Genomic DNA, 19,614 nt, shown 5'->3' with positions numbered 1-19,614 from the left:
ACAAGACACAACCCACAGCTGATGTGTTAGTGAGCATACAGTATGCCGTGGCCCCCCGCCCCATCTTCCTCTCTCTTTTTCCCACTTCTCTCAATAAGCTGCTTTATCTTAAATGTCCCCTTTCCAGCTGTCTCCCTCTGATCTCTATGCTCTCTGTGTTTCTCTCGTTCGGCTTTTCTCTCCCTCTATTCGTCACACCGTTTTGATACAGATGAAGTCCTTGTCTAGAAACACCAGTGACTGCATAGGGGTGTTGCCCGGGAGTTTTCTCTGTAAAAGCGGGAGTAGCCCTTTTCGCCACAACTGGAGCTGAGCTCGTCCTCGGGTCTTCAGTTAAAGCAACGTTATCTCCTGTGTAGCACCGTTAGACCAACTCGACTCATCCTACTCACATCTGAGCTCGCATTTTTTTTTTGCTCGGAGTTATCCAAGTTCCTGAGACAGCGTGCCTTGCGTGTACAGGAAGACCACTGTAAGTGCATGCATTCAGGTAAGTTTTTACACTGGTCCCAAAACGTAAAAAGTAGACAGGTATAGTCTTTATCGATGTAATTTATACTAGAAAAAAGTACAAGTGCCACGTGTACAGTGGGGAAGTTGTCTAAAACTAATCAGAGGTGTGAATTTATACTTTGCTTATTCTGTAAACAACATTAAAAGTTTTAACAAATAAGTGTTAATGAGTGTGATTAACCCCTCACGTGATACAGAAAGAAACTTTAGGGTTTATTTCAAGGACGGGTGTCTGGGCTATCTCCTTTTAGGTATTTTATCTTTTTTTATTGGACTTTCGCCGCAAATGGAGACAAGTGAGGGGTGATGGGAAAGGATGACTTTACATACAGATTCTTACGGTTTGAGCGGATAGACCCCCCAAAAAAATACTTTGTTGTGCACCATTGCTACAGTGTAGTGTTAAAAGTCAGGTGTACCACTGGCTGTGAGAGGACGAGGTGAGCTCCTCTGTCCCTGTCTATCATGCCTTATCTTTTACGGTGTGATTTGCTGTTGCATCGGTGTTGCCACCTCAGTGAGTGGAGCAGGGACGTGGACTGTCAGGATGAGACTTAGCGAAGCTGGTGAAAATGTCAGTCACTGCTGCCCGGGAAGAGACACCGCGTTAAAACCTTTTGTTCTCGGTTGCGATTTCCTCTCTGTGGTGACAGCGATGTCACATTAGCTTCAAGAATGTACAGCATGCCCACCTCCTCCCTTCTTTATTCTGATCTGTCTTCCCCCTGCCACAAGGAGAGGCGTCGGCAGCAGGAAGAGGAGGAGAGGGTGAGGAGAGAGACGGAGGAAGAGCGGTTGAAGTTGGCCCAGAAAAAGGTCTGTATCCTTTAGACCTCACTTTAAACATATATACATAATTTTTTTTTTTTACTTTATAGAAAATTTGGACTGAAATCAGTAATCAGATCTAAATTTTTGTGTCTTAACAACCAGCTATACTTTTCATTTGTGAATGACTATTATTGTGTTTTTGTTCTTTTTTTAAATCCCTTTATCCATAACTTTTCTCAATTGACTGGAGAACTTGGAGGGAGTGGTCTAGTCCTCGTTAATATTCACGAGCTGACCTTTGAGTGACAGGTACAAGCAAGGGCTGGTGGCAACGGGTGGGCGGGTTTAGTGGTTTGATCATTTGATCTGATAGGCTGTATGTAAATGAGTGTGTCTGATGACATCATCAGTAACAGGGGGAAAAGATCAGCTGAGAGAAGCTGAACTTGGGGCTCTTTCTTAAAAGAGAAAAATAGAAAAACTGAATTCAACATTTATATCTAACTTTTTTCGGTAGAAAGAGGCAGTACAAGTGATAAGCGATGATAGAAAAGATTCTTGTTTCGATTCATTCCGACTTTTACTATACACTAGGCGGGCGCGGCTTGCTTTATAACACAGTACAATCATTACAATGTATGCCAAAAGTTTAGAAAAATAACATAGAAAGCGCTAGAAATCAACTTGGCATTCTGTACTTTGAGAAACAAGCAGCTTGACACTGTTTAAACTGCCCTGATGATGTAAACCTTACCCAGCAGTTTCCCCAGGCTGGTTAAAACAGCAAAAATCATTCACAAATTTTGACTAAACCCAGGCCCGGTATCTATGTGGGTTGTTTTCATTGTCCCCCTCCCTCATGTGTAACGGTCAGACCATCACTGGTGTCCCCCGCCCTCCTCATGATGGCTGCCTGCCAAGCCGAGCCGCTTGCAGCATGACGTCTGGCTCAAATGCCCCGGGTGGAGTCACACTCAGACCCCCGAACTCAGCTACACTTTCAACTGCACAGCACGACACCCAAAACCCATAGCTGTTTCACATTACATTTTATATATATTGCGGGTTGATGACTCTTTCATCAAGTCCTTACTCGTTCCGACTGAGTACTACTCACCCGCCATACTTCATTTAGAAGTAAACAACACATAACAAGCCATCTATCACCATGCAGTCAGGATCGCTGCAGTGCACTCTGCTCTGCCCACTCAGCCATTCACCCACACAAACAATCCACAACGCATTTGTGTCTTCTGCTTCCAAACCCCGTAGCCTGGGGGCAGGTACTTTGCCAGCAGCAGCCAAAGACCATTGCTGCTGCAGCCAAATGAGTTTAGCCCGAAGAAACAACAGTGCCTCCCCTCTCCCCCGCGGCGGCTGAGCGTGAAGCCCGGTCCCCACATGCCGCCTGAAGGAAATTATGCCCATGTCGGCTCAGGATTCATAGCATCTCCACACCCCCTCGCCCTTCCTGTCTCCTAGTGTTTTCTGGTCCAGCTCCCGTGGAGGAGCTGGACCAGCCTACATGGGTACATGGCTGAGAGGAAGTGAGGGAGGGAGGGAGGGAGGGAGAGAGAGAGAGAGAGAGAGAGAGAGAGAGAGAGAGAGAGAGAGAGAGAGAGAGAGAGAGAGAGAGAGAGAGAGAGAGAGAGAGAGAGAGAGAGAGAGAGAGAGAGAGAGAGAGAGAGAGAGAGAGAGAGAGAGAGAGAGAGAGAGAGAGAGAGAGAAATATGCTCCATCGACCAGTCTCTCCTGAATAATCTGCCTGAATGGAAAACACTGTTATTTTCACCATACAACTGGAGGGATCTGCCTGGTTTTGCTTTGTCTTGTGTTGTTAATACTCTCTTGAGATGCGTGGAATGGGATTTGGAAACGGGGTAAATTATCTGTATGGAGAGTGTCTCCAGCCACTGATAAGATGCCAATACAGTAATCTGACTCCATGGTAAAATGGATGAACTATCTATTCATTATAGCGAAATATCCCGGATTTCATCTTTTATTAGGTGTAAAGCTATTTTCACTCACACATGAATATGTAAATCACAAAGTCACATAATCTTGATCCACACAGATCTTCACCTGTGCGACAATGACATCACCACTGTTCGATGAGGTCAGCCTTGTTAGTTTATATACCATCTGGCCAACGACATGTAACTGTTTCCGAGGTTTTGAAGGAGAAAACTACAGTCACAGGACAGCTACTGAGGGATTATAACCCCAGATGAGATAACAGGATGGGTTTGGGGGTAAAAGTGCCTCACAATAGGCATCATCAGCTCTCACACTGTCAGCTTCACTCATGTAGCAACCTGAGTGACAGATCAAAATCTTCACCCCAGAAGCAGGATGTCTGGGACTCGGGGCTGTGGCCAGGTAGCTTCTTTTCACTGTCATGTTCAGACGACAGCAGTCTGCTGGCCTCGCTCATACTCTGCTAGATCCAAAATGGCAGCGCCCCAGGCCTCCTCCACTCTGCAGAGCAGCCAAAATGGCAGAGAGGCCCAGGGGCGGATTTTCAGAGGGTGCAAGGGGGGGCTTTTAGGGGGGCCCAGGAAAATGGCAAATTGAACTTTGAGCACGGGCTCCATGCCCTTACTTTACAAGTTAGCATTACAAGTCGTATATATTATTATCTAAAGCTAGAGTAGTCTTGGACCTATATACTGCAGACAGCCTTCATACATCATGATTTCTCCAGTGAATTCTTCTCATCAATAGTCACTGCATACCTTAAGCCAAATCACATTTTCCACAGAAAATGTGATTTGATTTCATTATCAAAGACTGCAGGGAAATTGGCATAACTGTATAGCATTATTTTATTCCTCTTTGATTGTCACATGATTCCTCCGTCCATGACTGTTTCTTCCATCCAGCTGCCCTGGCTGTGAAAGTTAGCTAGCAAGTGGAAAAATACTGTAATTTTTACAAGTGTAGAGCAGCAAGATCTCCCCCAGAAAAGCACAAAAGTTGTGCACAGAAAAGGAAACAAAAGCACGTGGATGAGAGAGAGCGAGCAAGAGAGAGAGAAAGAGAGATAAGCTTCCAATATTGGATTTGTTTTGTTGTTGACAGAGGGTTTGTCATTTGGGCGAAGCTGACGCCGACTCTGTCGCTTACACAACAGCCTGTCCTGGGATCAGCTAAAACTTTCAGCTAGTTAGTCAAATAAGTGAGTAATTCGATCTGCATGAATATTTGATCAATTTGATATTGACCACGGGCCTGTGATCAGTTGTAGCACCCAGGCCTGTCATCACTTCTCTGCAAGTGCAGAGGCCCACCATGTCCAAAATGTCCAATCGAAAATGTTCATACTCTTCACAATGAAGCCAGTTAGTAAAATGATATCATCACCAATACGCACAAAGGCAAAGGCTATGATAATAAGACCTGGGTTGTAAAGAAACAGAATTATCCTGAAAGATATGTGAACTATTCTGCAGGTGCGAAGTTGAGTAAAAAGAATTGAGTACATGACGCTTGGTGTGCTTATGGATACCAATAGTAAAGTGGCAGTGTTCGTGTCCATTGTGCTGCTTTATGATTGTGGGAGAAAGTTTGTTTATTGATGGCATTCGTAGCTGATGGGGAAGAAGCTTGTCTATATGCTTCGTTGTTTTGGTTCTAATTATCTTGAATCAAGATGGGAAAGCAGAAAATGTTTGATGGCCAGGGTGAGAATGGTCAGCAATGGTCAAGTCCATGGTGGCACGGTGGCACAGTGGTTAGCGTGGTCACCTCACAGCAAAAAGGTCCAGGGCTCGAACTCCGGGGTTGTCCAACCTTGGGGGTTATCCCAGGTCGTCCTCTGTGTGGAGTTTACATGTTCTCCCCGTGTATGTGTGGGTTTCCTCTGGGTGTGCCCGCCGGTTTCCTCCCACAGTCCAAAGACATGTAGGTCAGATGAATCGGCCATACTAAATTGTCCCTAGGTGTGAATGTGTCGGCCCTGTGATGGACTGGCAGCCTTTCCAGGGTGTCTCCCCACCTACTGACTGCTGGGATAGGCTCCAGCATCCCGTGGCCCCAACTGGGATAAGCGGCTTGGATAATGGATGGATGGCTGGTCAAGTCCATGCTTTCTGAATATAGATTCATAGAGGCATGGATGTGCAAATGTGCCGGCTGCAGCGAAGTAAAATGTTCTGCTGATCACATGATCACATGACGTGTCAGAGCCCGGTGAGGTGGCTGACCTGAACCAGACGGCTATGGAGAAGGAGATGACAGACTCCGTCATGGACTGTTTGGAGCAGAACCATTTAGTTAGAGGCATATCAAATTTGTTTGAAGGCCGTGGAAAGCGATTGTTCTGCTGAACTTTTACAATGATAGTATCAATATGTTCCTCCACTTTGCCCTGTGAGAACAGAGTGGGGGGCCTTTATACGTCCACAATCATCACCACTGTCTTCAGAGCATGGTGGCCCGGTGGTTAGTACTGTTGCCTCACAGCAAGAAGGTCCTGGTTTCGAACCCCAGGCCATCCCAGGTCCTTTCCGTGTGGAGTTTGCATGTTCTCCCCGTGTCTGCGTGGGTTTCCTCCAGGTGCTCCGGTTTCCTCCCATCATCAAAGAGACATGCATGTTAGGGTTAATACTCCTCTCTGTGCCCCTGACCGAGGCAATGGAAAGAAGAACTGGAGTTGGTCCCCGGGTGCTGCAGCTGCTCACTGCTCCTAGCTACACAGCTAGGACGGGTTAAATGCAGAGAATGAATTTTGTTGTATGTATGTGCAATGACAAATAAAGTGTATTCTATACTATTCGTGCATTTCTGATTGCTGTGGCTGCACACAGAAACCAGCCGTTTGACCTCATTCTGTACGCTGAGGCATGGTTGTTATGTATGAGGCCAGTCAGCAACGTGTTGACAGCAAATTTCAGGAGCTCGAGAAAAACGCCCCTAAAGGCTCAATCAGTGGTGGTGAAAGAGCACAGCAATGACTTGTTTACATTTCCCTCCCTACATTCCTGTATCCCCTGCCTTCCTTTCTCTTTTTTCTGTCTTTTTACCGCCATCCCTACCTCTCTTTTCTGTCGGTCTTGCCTCCCTCTCTCTCCCTCTCTCTCCCTCTCTCTCTCGTGCACAGCGGAAGTCCCTGAGGGACCACTGGCTCAGTGAGCCAACACCAGCTCCTGCCCCTCCTTCAGCTGACCCAGTCAGACTCCATCCTTCACCACAGGACAGACCAGACACAACAGAGTAAGCTGCTCCTGGTTTATTCATCTGATATGCTTTATTTCTGATGCACCACATGATTGCACACACACAACAGTGAGGCACACACACACACGTACATTATAGCATGCACTGGCACACTTTAGCTCTCTCTCGTCTCTGTCGCTGTCTCTCACCCCCCCCCCATCTCCCTTTATCTCTTGTACCCCTCCCGAATGTGATTTTATGTATGTCTGTGTATGTGTGATGCATTTGTGTGTGTTCTTGTTTCCCTCCTGTATGTGTGTGTCTTTTTTTCTGTGTCTACGTACATGTATTTCTGCGTGTATGTGTGCCAAAATGTGAATCAGGAAGCAAACCAAAAGTCAAAAGACCCCCGAAGAAGAAGAGGAGGAGGCAGCGGATGTCAGGAAGGAGAAAAACAAAGCCGCCCGGGAACATAAGGAATCTGCCAACTGCACAGGAACAGCAACTACGCACAATCACTGCCAGGTACGACGTCAGATACTGGGTAAAGGAATTCGTTTCTACCTTTCGCTGTTTCCCATCTGTCCTCAGCACGTATTCCCACCCACAAATACACACATACGTGTACAAATCGAGCCAAAACAGCAGTCGGCATGCAGAAGCCAGGAGCTTTCTGATGTTTAACTGCCCGAGTTTACCGTCTCACAAGACAAAGTTTGACAGTTTGGGCCTGAGCAGCCTCAAAAATTGATGTGATTTGAGAGGCTGTGAAAGCAGAGAGCTCTGAGAGCTAGACACAGAAGGACGCCCTCCTGCAGCTCAGAAATATCTTCAAACGCCCATCGTGGCCTTTCATCGTCGCCAAGTCGCTAATGAGAATGGAGTCTGACGGGGATGAAGCAAACACATCTGACAGGTCAATTTAGGTCGGAGGATGTAAACTGTATTTGGTTTGGGCTCTTTGCCACATCCAGCTGGTATGGCAACAGCATCTCATTTCAAGAGAACATGCAATAAATAACAGTTTGGTTTTTTTTTTTTTTTTTACTTCCTCCTTAAATTCCTTAAATCATAGCCAAACAATAAGGACTACAGAACAACCCCCCAAATAATGAATAATGTATATAATGGGGCGTCCGGGTGGCGTAGTGGTCTATTCCGTTGCCTACCAACACAGCGATCGGCGGTTCGAATCCCCGTGTCACCTCCGGCTTGGTCGGGCGTCCCTACAGACACAATTTGCGGTGTCTGCGGGTGGGAAGCCAGATGTGGGTGTGTGTCCTGGTCGCTGCACTAGCGCCTCCTCTGGTCGTTCGGGGGCGCCTGTTCAGGGGGAACGGGGGGGATAGCGTGATCCTCCCAAGTGCTAAGTCTCCCTGGCGAAACTCCTCACTGTCAGATTAAAAGAAGCGGCTGGCGACTCCACATGTACCGGAGGAGGCATGTGGTAGTCTGCAGCCCTCCCCGGACCGGCAGAGGGGGTGGAGCAGCAACCGGGACGACTCGGAAGAGTGGGGCAATTGGCCGGATACAGTTGGGGAGAAAAAGGGAGGAAAAAAGCAAACTAAATAAATAATAAATAATTGATTGATTCATAATAATAATAATAATAACAATAATGTATATGATGTGGAATGGGGAACATTATCCTGTAGTGAAACAAACCATCCTCTCTGTGTTGATGTACTTTGGTGTTACACACATGTATTAATGCTTGTTATTAATGAGCAACATGACAGACAACAGCATCTCTTTTAATTCTGCAGTATCTTCCGCCTAATTTAGATGAAAAATGTATGCGTGTACTTTACACACATACATGGTAAGTGGACTGCATTCATACAGCGCTTTTCTAGTCTGCCGACCACTCAAAGGGCTTCGCAGTGTACGCCTCACATTCACCCGCTCACACACACATTCACACACTGATGGTGGAGGCCGCCATGCAAGGCGCCAACCTGCTCATCAGGAGCAGTTAGGGGTTCAGCGTCTCGCTCAACAACACTTCGAAACGCTCTCTGGAGGAGCCGGGGATCGAACCAGTGACCTTCTGAACACTAGACGACCCACTCTACCTCCTGAGCCATACCGCCTCTCATACTGTAATACACTCACCGTCCTATTCTTACATAGTGTGTGAAAACATATGAAGCATGTGTCTTTATGCATGCTCAATAATCCAGGTAGGAAAATCACAGGAAGGTGGATCAGTTCATCTGGACACAATGTTTAGTGGGAGAAACGTTTCATCACTCATCCAAGTGACCTGCGTTCCTGTTGATGAAGCAGTGGAGGTGGTCTGTTTGAAATTACAGGACGACCCCACCCTTAGCAATAGGACCACCCTTAACACTGAACCAAGTGTGTCTGCTCCTGAAGCTGTGTCTTCAGTTCATGTACTTCACATACAGGGGGCAGTACTATAGGCAGAGGCATGGGTATGCTATGGGTTCCCCAGTCTGACCTGTAGTGGCCAACTTGTACATGGAGGAAGTGGAAAAGAGGGCTCTGATGTCCTATCCAGGGGCACCACCTAGCTATTGGTTCAGAGTTGTGGACGACAGCTGGGTTAGAATTAAATCTCAGGATGTAGCACATTTCACCGACCACATTAACTGTGTGGACAACCACATCAAGTTCACCGGGGAGGATGTGAAAAATGACAGGTTAGCCTTCTTAGACTGTGAAATTGCAATTGGTGATAGGGGGACATTTGATTTGTTGATGTTTACCATAGACCAACACATACTGATCAGTACTTAAGGTTTGACTCTCATCATCCACCGGAGCACAAACTAGGAGTCATCAGGACGCTGTACCACCGAGCTGACAACGTCCCCACTGACACAGCGGCCGGGGAAGGGCAGAAACCCCACATTAAACAGGCCCTGGTTAAGTGTGGTTATCCTCACTGGGTGTTTGTCAAAGCCAGGAAGACGCCCAAACAGTGGGCCAGCCGATCGAAGAGAGGAGAAGGACAACAGCTGCCGAAGCTTAAACCAGTGGTGAGTCCGTATATGGCGGGAGTGACTAGTTGAGACGCGTATTTTCCAAACACTTTGTCTCAGTTGCTTTCAAACCCCAAAACACGCTGCACCAGAAGTTGGTCCACCCCAAGGATCGGGTCCCCCGGCACAAACAGAGCAATATAGTATCACTGTTAAGTGCCAGGAGGACTGCCGTGACTTGTACATCGAGGAAACCAAACAGATGCTGGCCAAGAGGATGGCACAACACAGGAGAGCTAACATGTCAGACCAGGACTCCGCAGTCTACACCATCTACAGGCCAGCACTCCACAGTCTACACCATCTACAGGCCAGGACTCCACAGTCTACACCATCTACAGGCCAGGATTCTGCAGTCTACACCCATCTACAAGCCGAGACTCCACAGTCTACACCATCTACAGGCCAGCACTCCACAGTCTACACCATCTACAGGCCAGGACTCCGCAGTCTACACCATCTACAGGCCAGGACTCCACAGTCTACACCATCTACAGGCCAGGATTCTGCAGTCTACACCCATCTACAAGCCGAGACTCCACAGTCTACACCATCTACAGGCCAGCACTCCACAGTCTACACCATCTACAGGCCAGGACTCCGCAGTCTACACCATCTACAGGCCAGGATTCTGCAGTCTACACCCATCTACAAGCCGGGACTCCACAGTCTACACCCATCTACAGGCCGGGACTCCACAGTCTACACCATCTACAGGCCAGGGGCCACTCTTTCAAGGATGAGGATGTGCACATCCTTGACAGGGAGGAACGCTGCTTTGATCGGGGAGTCAAAGAGGCCCTCTTTGTGAAGAGGGAACGACCATCTCTGAACCGAGGGGGGGGGGGGGGCTAACAGTACATCTGTTGCCATCTTACAATGCTGTGATTGCAAACATTCCCAAATCCTCTGTGAACAGTACACATGGCCATTGTAACTGTAGCTAATGCTCACATCCATATTTGCATATGAAGCCATTCGTTGATTTCGGTTGTTATGCCACTGTATTGGTTTTTTTTTGGTTTTTTTTTTGTTTTTGTTTTTTGGATTTCCCCCCCTTTTTCTCCCCAATTGTACTTGGCCAATTGTACTACCCCAATCTTCTGAGCCATCGCAGTCGCTGCTCCACCTCCTCTGCTGATCCAGAGAGGACTGCAGACTACCACATGTCTCCTCTGATACATGTGGAGTCACCAGCCACTTTTGCCAGGGGCACGTAGCGCGTGGGAGGATCACGCTATTTCCCCCAGTCCCCCCCCGAACAGGTGCCCTGACCGACCAGATGAGGCACTAGTGCAGCAACCAGGACACATACCCACATCCGGCTTCCCAATCGCAGACACGGCCAATAGTGTCTGTAGCGACGCCTGATCACGCCGGAGGTAACTCAGGGATTCGAACCAGCGATCCCTGTGTTGGTAGGCAACGGAAGAGACCGCTACGCCACCCGGACGCCCACTGTGTTGTTTATAAGGGTGGGGATACCTGCAGTCGGTTGAGACTGAAACCGTCACTTAGATGAGTGATAAAACCTACCTCCCACTAAACATGTCCAGATGAACCGATTCAACTTCCTGTGAAGTCACATGAAATATGGCGTTTCAGAATCAGAGGTGAATTCGTTGGATAATTTTGGTTTCTGCATGCAAGGAATTTGTCCCGTGCTTGGCTCACATGGATCAATACACACAATACACAACAGCAGTAAAAAGACTAGGGTGAAGCAATAGTGATAAAGGATGGCAGGGAGTAGAGTATATACTGTAAAGTAATATACTGTTTCAGATAAACACTACTATGTACACAGCACTGCACTGAGATAATCTCAATGAGTGTATTGTCCTGATAGTGCCACACATAGAATTTTGCACAACTTGAACTTTCCCCCCGTGTCAACTGCTTCTTATATGGCCTATTTTTACATTGCATCTAAACTTGGTAACAGCCACATGACTGAAATGACTGTTGGGTAAAATAATCTCAGAACCTCCTGGCATGGAGGGGCCGAGCCAGGCTCTGAGTTTCTCTGCTGATCGCCGTGAAATATCCATGGGGAGGACGCGGGCCAGGCCGGACTCCGAAAAGGGGAACGAGTTTGTTTAAAGCTGCCCCGTTTCGCGGCGGTAAAGCGTTCGACTCTTGGGAGCAATTAAAATGATAAAACCGTGTCTCTTCTCTCCGCCCCGCAGGCCAGCGTCAAAGAGGAAGCCCACAAACAAGGTAAAAAAACAAAAAAAACAAATCCAAGTCAGCTTTAGTTATTAGTTTACCGTCAGCTGCTACCTCTATCTTTTCGGCACGCCTGCCCAATACGATGTCTAATATAATCTCCTAACAGATGATAATCTGCTTTGTGTGATGGATAGTAATGTAATCAGGCTGACGGATCGAAGCCATTGGAAAGATACTGCTCTATTTTAACTGCAATGTGCGACTAAAAGCCACCGTGCTTGCGTGTGAGTCTTTGTATGAATGTTTTGTCTTGGCCGGACGTTGCCAAAACCGGCTTTAATCCTTCGGATGTATTATCGATTACGGTAAACCGGGCCCGGGAATATTCACGATTTTTTATTTTTTTCTTCCTCAGTAAGCAAAGCATTGGAGGATTACATACCTGCAAAAATGACACAAAGGATGTTCCACGAGAGCGGACAGGACGGTCGCTCAGGTAACGGACCGGAGAACACACATCCTGCAGCACTACAGACATCAGCTACCATCCTTTGGTGCCAAAAATAAGAATGTGTCAAGTGTTTCATAATCAAGGCAAGCAAATGGGGCTGAACGATATATTGCGTCAGAATTGACATTGCAGCACACACACACACACACACACACACACACACACACACACACATGCAACAGTCACATTGCAAACTATGCAGTGTAAGGTGAACTGGGCCCACAAGTCACGGGAGGCTTCTTTTTTTATGACTACTCTTGAAAGGGAAAAAATACTCCAGCATATCCGAAAGATAATATAATATACTTTGATTTAACGACTTCTAGGACATCCGCCTGATGTCCTCTAAAATCACCCTGATCGATGCCGGAGGGCTTAAATTCTCTGCAAATGGAGCTTTGAAAGTTAAACGCTGCAGATATCTGGTAAAACTATGCAAGCCTTTTTATTCTGTAATGTTGCAATGCATCTCGCAGAATACTAAAATATTGCAATATTCAGCCCTACAACCAAACAAAAAACAAACAAGGACACACAGTCAATCAAAGTCAATGGCCCAAACGGAGGCACCGGTATTAGAGTTGAGGTTGGATTACGCACCCCCGTCAGGGAAATGGGCGTGGATGGGGTTCGAGTTACACCAACATACCAGTAGTGAAACAAGAGCATTATTACTTGAAATATATATATATATAGTGGGGGGGGGGGTTTCTGGAAACCGTCAATGATGTGGGTAAGAGTGCTCAACAAATGAGGAGCAGAGTATTAAGATAGATGTCAGAAAAAACTAATACATAGCAGAACAAGCCTGTTTTGTGTGTCACACACTCATCAGCTGCCAAGGTGGCTATATATATAAAACCTTGGTCAAACTCTTCAAAGGGTAGCAGCCCCGATGGCCAAAGTTTTCGGTTGGTTGTGTATGTAGATGTAGTGATAGCCGGAGGGCTTCTGGCCGTGGATCTAATTCTGTCCACAGTGTTCAAGTTGTAATCGGAGATCGGCCGGGATCGCTCTCCATCCTATGGCTGAACGTCTCTGATTTAAGGCAAACGTAAACCCATCGGATAAAGGCACCTCATTTTGTTGCATATTTTGCTATGAGCAGATAAACATATGACTCGAAAAACACGGACTTGGGCGAACTGATATCATAAGTCATGTTATTTGCATTGTCGAGTCTGCCTGTTTGGGTTTTCTCTTCTATTTCTAATGAAGAGATCCTTTAATATAGTCTCTGTTTCTGTGTTGTGCCTTCGGGCTATGACTTAACGATGGAGCCGGGGTGACGGGCCCGAGCACGATGTTATATTTAGCCCACTTTGTTATTTCTGTTGGTTAATTTTTGATGCCTGCTGCAGGGCTGTGTGGGGTAGAAAGCGCTCGTGGTTGTACTCTCCGTTTCCCTTTACTGTCTACCGTGCTAGCTAGCATTAGTCACACCGCGCTTTGATCTCGACCCCACATTAACCTGTGCGGCTCGCACCTTTTAATTACACCCTGGCCTCACCTTGAGGGGACGAGGTACATTTAGGAGGAATTTATTAGACACAAATTAAGTCTCGTCCAGGACTCTCTATATGACATGGAAACAGAATATCTACCAGACCATAAATATTTATGTACATTTTAGCTTTGAGAATTGCCTTCGCCTCTGGCGCTCCATCTTCAAAGTTAACTTGAATCCAGCACGCGATATTTAAGATGATTCAGTGTGCTGGGGCTAGGTTGGGCCTGGGCTGGTCAAGGCCGGCCCAATTGGCTGCCTGGTTCAGCCAATCAAAGAACTTCCTTTTTATTGGTGGGTAATTTTACTATAAGTTAGCAAATAATATGTATTACACGTTACTTTATAACGTGTAATACGTGTTACAAAGTGTTACTTTGTAACACGTATTACATGTTACTTTGTAACATGTTACTAGTCATCCAAATTCCTCTGATCTAATTTGAGAAAGGGAAAGTTTTGTTCCAATTCATAAAACTGGGCCTTTAGTAGTTCCGCAGTACAACAGAATTTTTTCGTGACTGATGTTATGTTGTACTTCCCACTGTGTGACATTGGTTGTTTTCATATGATTCCCTTCCTATAATGAAATAATAAGGCATCTGGGTAGTGTAGCGGTCTATTCCATTGCCTACCAATGCGGGGATCGCCGGTTCGAATCCCCGTGTTACCTCCAGCTTGGTCAGGCGTCCCTACAGACACAATTGGCCGTGTCTGCGGGTGGGAAGCCGGATGTGGGTATGCGTGCTGGTCGCTGCACTGGCGCTTCCTCTGGTTGGTCGGGGCGCCTGTTCGGGGGGAGGGGGAACTGGGCGGAATAGCGTGATCCTCCCACGCGCTATGTCCCCCTGGTGAAACTCCTCACTGTCAGGTGAAAAGAAGTGGCTGGCGACTCCACATGTATTGGAGGAGGCATGTGGTAGTCTACAGCCCTCCCCGGATCAGCAGAGGGGGTGGAGCAGCGACCGGGATGGCTTGGAAGAGTGGGGTAATTGGCCAGATACAATTGGAGAGACCAAAAGAAAAAAAACAAAAAATAACTGGTCAGCTTTTCACTGCATGCATGTGACCGGCTATAGCCTATAGGCTCGCCCAATAACGTTTAGGCCCACTTACAATGTCATTTCTCGCTATGCAAATGGATTCAAACTCAGTGTGCCACCTGAGACCATTTTGCCCTTTACCTGTTCAACATTTTCTGATGCCACATCAATACATTGTCCTGCATGATATTTCCATGTGTTTGAGACAGTGTTGCTTTTCTCTTGTGTTACAGTGCTGGGGATGGTGGCAATTCAGGTTGAGAGAGACCCCAAGACGGGCTCCAGCGTCATTAGGTCGGTGGCCCCCATGTCGGCACCGGCCGATGCCGCCTTGGCGACCACTGTTTTTGACGATGGCAGGAAGAGCGTGCACACTTTTGGCGCGACTGAAGGGCAGCCCTCAGCCGAGGAGCTTGGACAGATTCTGAGCGCCGTCGATGGAGTTGGGATGAAAGTTCTGCTGGATGAGGTCACCGTCACACCGCCGAGGGGAAAGATAAGTACAGAGATTGTAGAGGAGAGGGGAACTCCCGAAGAAAAAAAGGCGGAAGCTCTGTCCTATTTTACCCATCCTGCAGTGCCGCAGCAAAATAAAGGCCCTGTACAGGTTTCCATGACCCATGATCCAGGGGCTGAGCCAGAGTCAGTAGACTGTAGACACAAGGACAAGGATGAGCAGAAGGGAGGTGATGCGGGTGTAATGTTGCAGGGAATGAGAAAATTAGATAACGTGGATGAACGGGTGGCGGAGTCCAGAATGGAGGAAGGTCCAATCACCCTCAGATTCCTGGGCTATGCTGACGCTTTGTCTGGCCAAGGTGAAGGCCAAGGTGTGTGTTTGGGCCTCGAGGACAATGGAGATGTCCTCACCGTTGAACGGGTGATCATCACCGACGAAGGAGAGGAGAAGTCAGTGACGCCTCCGAGCTCTGCTTCTCCTGCCGCCACGTCTGTCTTTGGGCCTGGATGTCACACCAGCAGCCAAGACCTTAAGGACTCAGTGGTATCCAACGGGGACAGAAACATTGACAATGACCTTAATCTGAGAGGAGAGGCAGGGAAAGAGTCCAAGGTGGAGGAGTTTCAGAATATCCCGCTGGATGAAAATGGAGCAAAACCCCAGGGAGAGGAGGGTGACAATGGGCTGGATAATCCGGCCTCACCCAGCGAAGCACCGGCAGCAGACAAATCCAAGCAAAAGACCTGTCAGTGCTGCACTGTCATGTAACAAATGAATAGAAAGAAACAGAGACTGCTGAGACCTTCAAGGGAACCAATCACGATTTTCAACATTATCTCTATATACATGTTGTAGGCATAGGCGGATTATGAGACAATGGGCCCCTGGGCACAGATGTGGAAAAGCGCCCCCCCCCCCCGCCCCCTGCAAGCAGGTACACTCACTTGCAGCCAACAGCACCGTAACCAAATTCACATGTACCTCAACAGGATTCACAGCGCACATACACACAATTAACGCCAACAGAATATCAACTAAGACATAATTCACCCGCAGTTCCCTCCAGTTCTTCAGGAGGACTTTTGGGGCTCTGTTATTGACACGAATGACTAAGCCCTTTGACTATGCGACAAGAAATGCAAAGTTAATAACAGCAACTTCATGCAGAGGCTCTGGCTTAGGGGCCCCCTGAGCCCCTGAGCCCCTGGGCCCGGTAAGCCCGTTCAGTAATCCACCCATGGTTGTAGAGTTAACACTCCACTAGCAGCCACAATACTGGGCGGCCTTCTGTGTGTCTCAAACGCCACTAAAATTGTGCTTAAAAGTGTCCGCCGGTGACGCCACTGATGGGAAAAAAAAATCTGTGGCTGTAAAAATGACAACTCTAATTTCGTGGTTTGCTGCTACCTTCGGTGGGCTACACTGAAATAGGCTATATTAGAAAACGTAGATAGCAACGCTACATACAGCTGATGAAGTGAATGCCACATAAAGACGGCGGTTCACAGATGGGAATCGGTTTCTCGTACGGCACTCGTGTACGTTATCCCTACAACATATATAGAGATGATGTTGACAATCATGGTCATTCCCCTTTAAAAAAAAAAACGGCCTTTTGTTGTAATTCCTCCTATATAGCCTTATACCTTCCATTACATGCTGCATTGCTGCCCTAGTGCTTGATCTGAATGAGTCGTTTTAATATACTTTTATTTCAAAGACATATTTTAGCATTTTTAGCCTTTAATCAGCAATACAGTAGAGAGAAACAGAAAATACAGGATGAGGAGTGTAAGGGAGGACATGCAGCAAATGTCCCGCGACCAGATTTTGAACCCAAGGCCCAAGCCTGCAAACGGCGGTGTAACGGACACACCCAAACAGTTTACCCACCTTCCTATTTGCAGACTAATAGTTTAGCCTCCTTTTCTTTTTTTTTCTTCTTTTTTTAGAGCTGACATAACCCTTCATAGCAACATTTCATGGTATACACCAAAGTAAATCGTATCCATCTGATGTAAGTCATAGAGAAGAGTGTATTTCAATAGGAAATTACATAGATTAATGCCTTTGTGAAAATATTGCCTGTAATGGTGGTTGGTTGTTGTTGATGATGATGATGATGATGATGAAGATGATGATCTGACTGATTCAACTTTTTTATCTACCACTACATCACCGCCTTCGTGGTTGGTGCTGGACTGGCAGAGCCACTGGGACGCCCCGTCTAAATACACTTAATCTGCTGAAGGACACAAGATGGGCTCCAGGGGACCACGTCGGCGCGAGCAATCTTAACAATGTGGCCTTGTGACGCGGTTGTTGTTCATTTTGTGCACGAATGCTCGGCTGATGTTCACGTTATCTTTTTATTCCTCCTTCATTCTCTCATATAATTGTGCCTTTTACGCACTCGGCGTTTTCTTTCACCGTGCCAAAGAAAGAGACTGTTTTTTTTTATTATTATTATTATTATTATTTCTTTTTCTTATTATTTTTTTATTTTTGGATTGTACTGCTGGAGCTGCGAGCTGACAGACTGTTGCATACCACTTCTCCCTCCTGGTGGACAGAGAAGAGAACTACAACATCACCCACCGGCAGGGGACACAGGAGACAGACGCTTTGTCATCTCAAAATCCTCTACCCCCCCTACCCTACCCCCGGGACATATTCTGTGTCCCGTCATCCAAAGAGAAAGCACGTGTTTTGCAGTGTCTCTTCTAGGAATGCAAAAGGTAAAAAAAAAAAGACAAAAATTAAAAAAAAGTGAGCTGAGTAAAACAAGCTTGTTTTCTAGTTTGGGGCACACGTTTGTTTTGTTTTTATTTTTTTATTTCAATTTTTTGTTTTTGTTTTTTTGTGTGCAAAAAAAAACACAGCCTCAATCGGATGTATCTATTTTAACTTTAAATCACAGGTGAATTTGATAAAGTATTAAAGTGCCTTGAAAATATAATTACATTTCTAAATCATCCTTATTTCGTCCTTCTGTTTGTCCTCGTGTGCCAACTCGGCTGATGTGGAGAACGACGTTGCTGATTTACTCCGCTGGGTGGCAAATGGTCACACGGCCAAAACCGCTTGAGGTTCATTTCTTTGGCAGAGCGTCCTTTCCCAGTTAGACCCTGACAGTATGGTCATGTCAAACCTCGTAGACGGAGGCCGGAATAACCTTCACAGATGTAAATGCGTATAACAGGTAGTGACTATGGGACTCGATCCTACGCTGTATTTCAGTCCATACAGGGGAGTCATTTTCCTCACAGGTGTCAACTGACCCCCTGTGGTACACACATCCTACAGCAGTGGAGGGCTGCTTGACTCATTAACTACACGGTAAAGATCGGTTTCCACTGTAATGGATGGCAGGATGGCCGAGATGATAAGGGTCATGCTTCAGCTGGAGGACCCGGGTTTTAATTCTCTACTTCCATACCAGACGAAGGATCATTAGGCAAGACGCTTAACCCGGCCTGCTCCCGGGGCACCTCACAATCCGGCTTCCCGAAAGATAACCTCCGTTTTGACCTTAAAACAGCAGTAGGTAACTTTTTTTGCTCAAACAGCCATCCATCCATTATCCGAACCGCTCATCCAGCTCTCAGGGTCGCGGGGATGCTGGAGCCTATCCCAGCAGTCATTGGGCGGCAAGTGGGGAGACACCCTGCACAGGCTGCCAGGCCATCACAGGGTCGACACACACACAAAATCACACATAGGGACAATTTAGTACGGCCGAGTCACCTGACCTATATGTCTTTGGACTGTGGGAGAAAACCGGAGCACCCCGAGGAAACACACGCAGAACATACAAACTCCACACAGAGGACGACCCGGGACGACCCACCAAGGTTGGACTACCCCGGGACTCGAACCCAGGACCTTCTTGCTGCGAGGTGACCGCGCTAACCACTGCACCACCGTGCCGCTACTCAAACATATCATCATTAAATGCATTTTGGCCACATAGTGTGATGGCTATGGTGAAATGGCACAATTGCGGTTCAGATCAGGTAAGCCTAGTTTTCACTATGCATTTTATCTGCAAGCACACAACCTCCCAGGACATATAGGGGCTGCTTTGCAGCATACATGCAAGTATAGCAATTTTACTTCACCTCATCTGTGAGCATAGCTTCTGTAAAGGAATGCACAGTTCTTTATTGCTACGCTATGAATTAAAAGAAGAAGAAAAAAAAGCCCCTCGGGTGTCTTCGCAGCAGTCGACATAAAGGACGTGAGCAGCCAAAATTCCAAAAGTTACCTGGTGCCACTTTAATGGTGCAACGGTGACCATAGGACACAATTGTCGACCCATCTAATGCTTACGTGTCGGTAAAGAAAAAGGTAGGCTTTTAATAAATAAACAACCTCCTGAATGAATGACACAAAGCACATCACAACGAGGTTAGTGCACCCGATTGCATTATGGGTGGCTCCAATGGGAAATGCAGAGCACTGGGTTT

General features: G+C 46.9%; 1 protein-coding gene across 1 annotated transcript; it reads left to right on the top strand.

Annotated features, from left to right (window-relative positions):
• The first annotated feature begins 363 nt into the window (after positions 1–363).
• LOC130120080 (uncharacterized) lies at positions 364–15,921 on the top strand. Its single transcript, XM_056288699.1, has 7 exons — positions 364–490; positions 1,249–1,329; positions 6,389–6,501; positions 6,828–6,969; positions 11,642–11,672; positions 12,040–12,120; positions 14,919–15,921. The coding sequence occupies exons 6-7, from the start codon at positions 12,075–12,077 to the stop codon at positions 15,911–15,913; spliced, it is 1,041 nt and encodes a 346-aa protein (XP_056144674.1). The 5' UTR covers positions 364–490; positions 1,249–1,329; positions 6,389–6,501; positions 6,828–6,969; positions 11,642–11,672; positions 12,040–12,074; the 3' UTR covers positions 15,914–15,921.
• The last annotated feature ends 3,693 nt before the right edge of the window (positions 15,922–19,614 follow it).

This window comes from Lampris incognitus, chromosome 10, assembly GCF_029633865.1.
Source record: "Lampris incognitus isolate fLamInc1 chromosome 10, fLamInc1.hap2, whole genome shotgun sequence".
NCBI classification, from domain to species: Eukaryota; Metazoa; Chordata; class Actinopteri; order Lampriformes; family Lampridae; genus Lampris; species Lampris incognitus.
The sequence above is the reverse complement of the archived record's forward strand: the minus strand, read 5'-3'. Positions and strand labels throughout refer to the sequence as shown.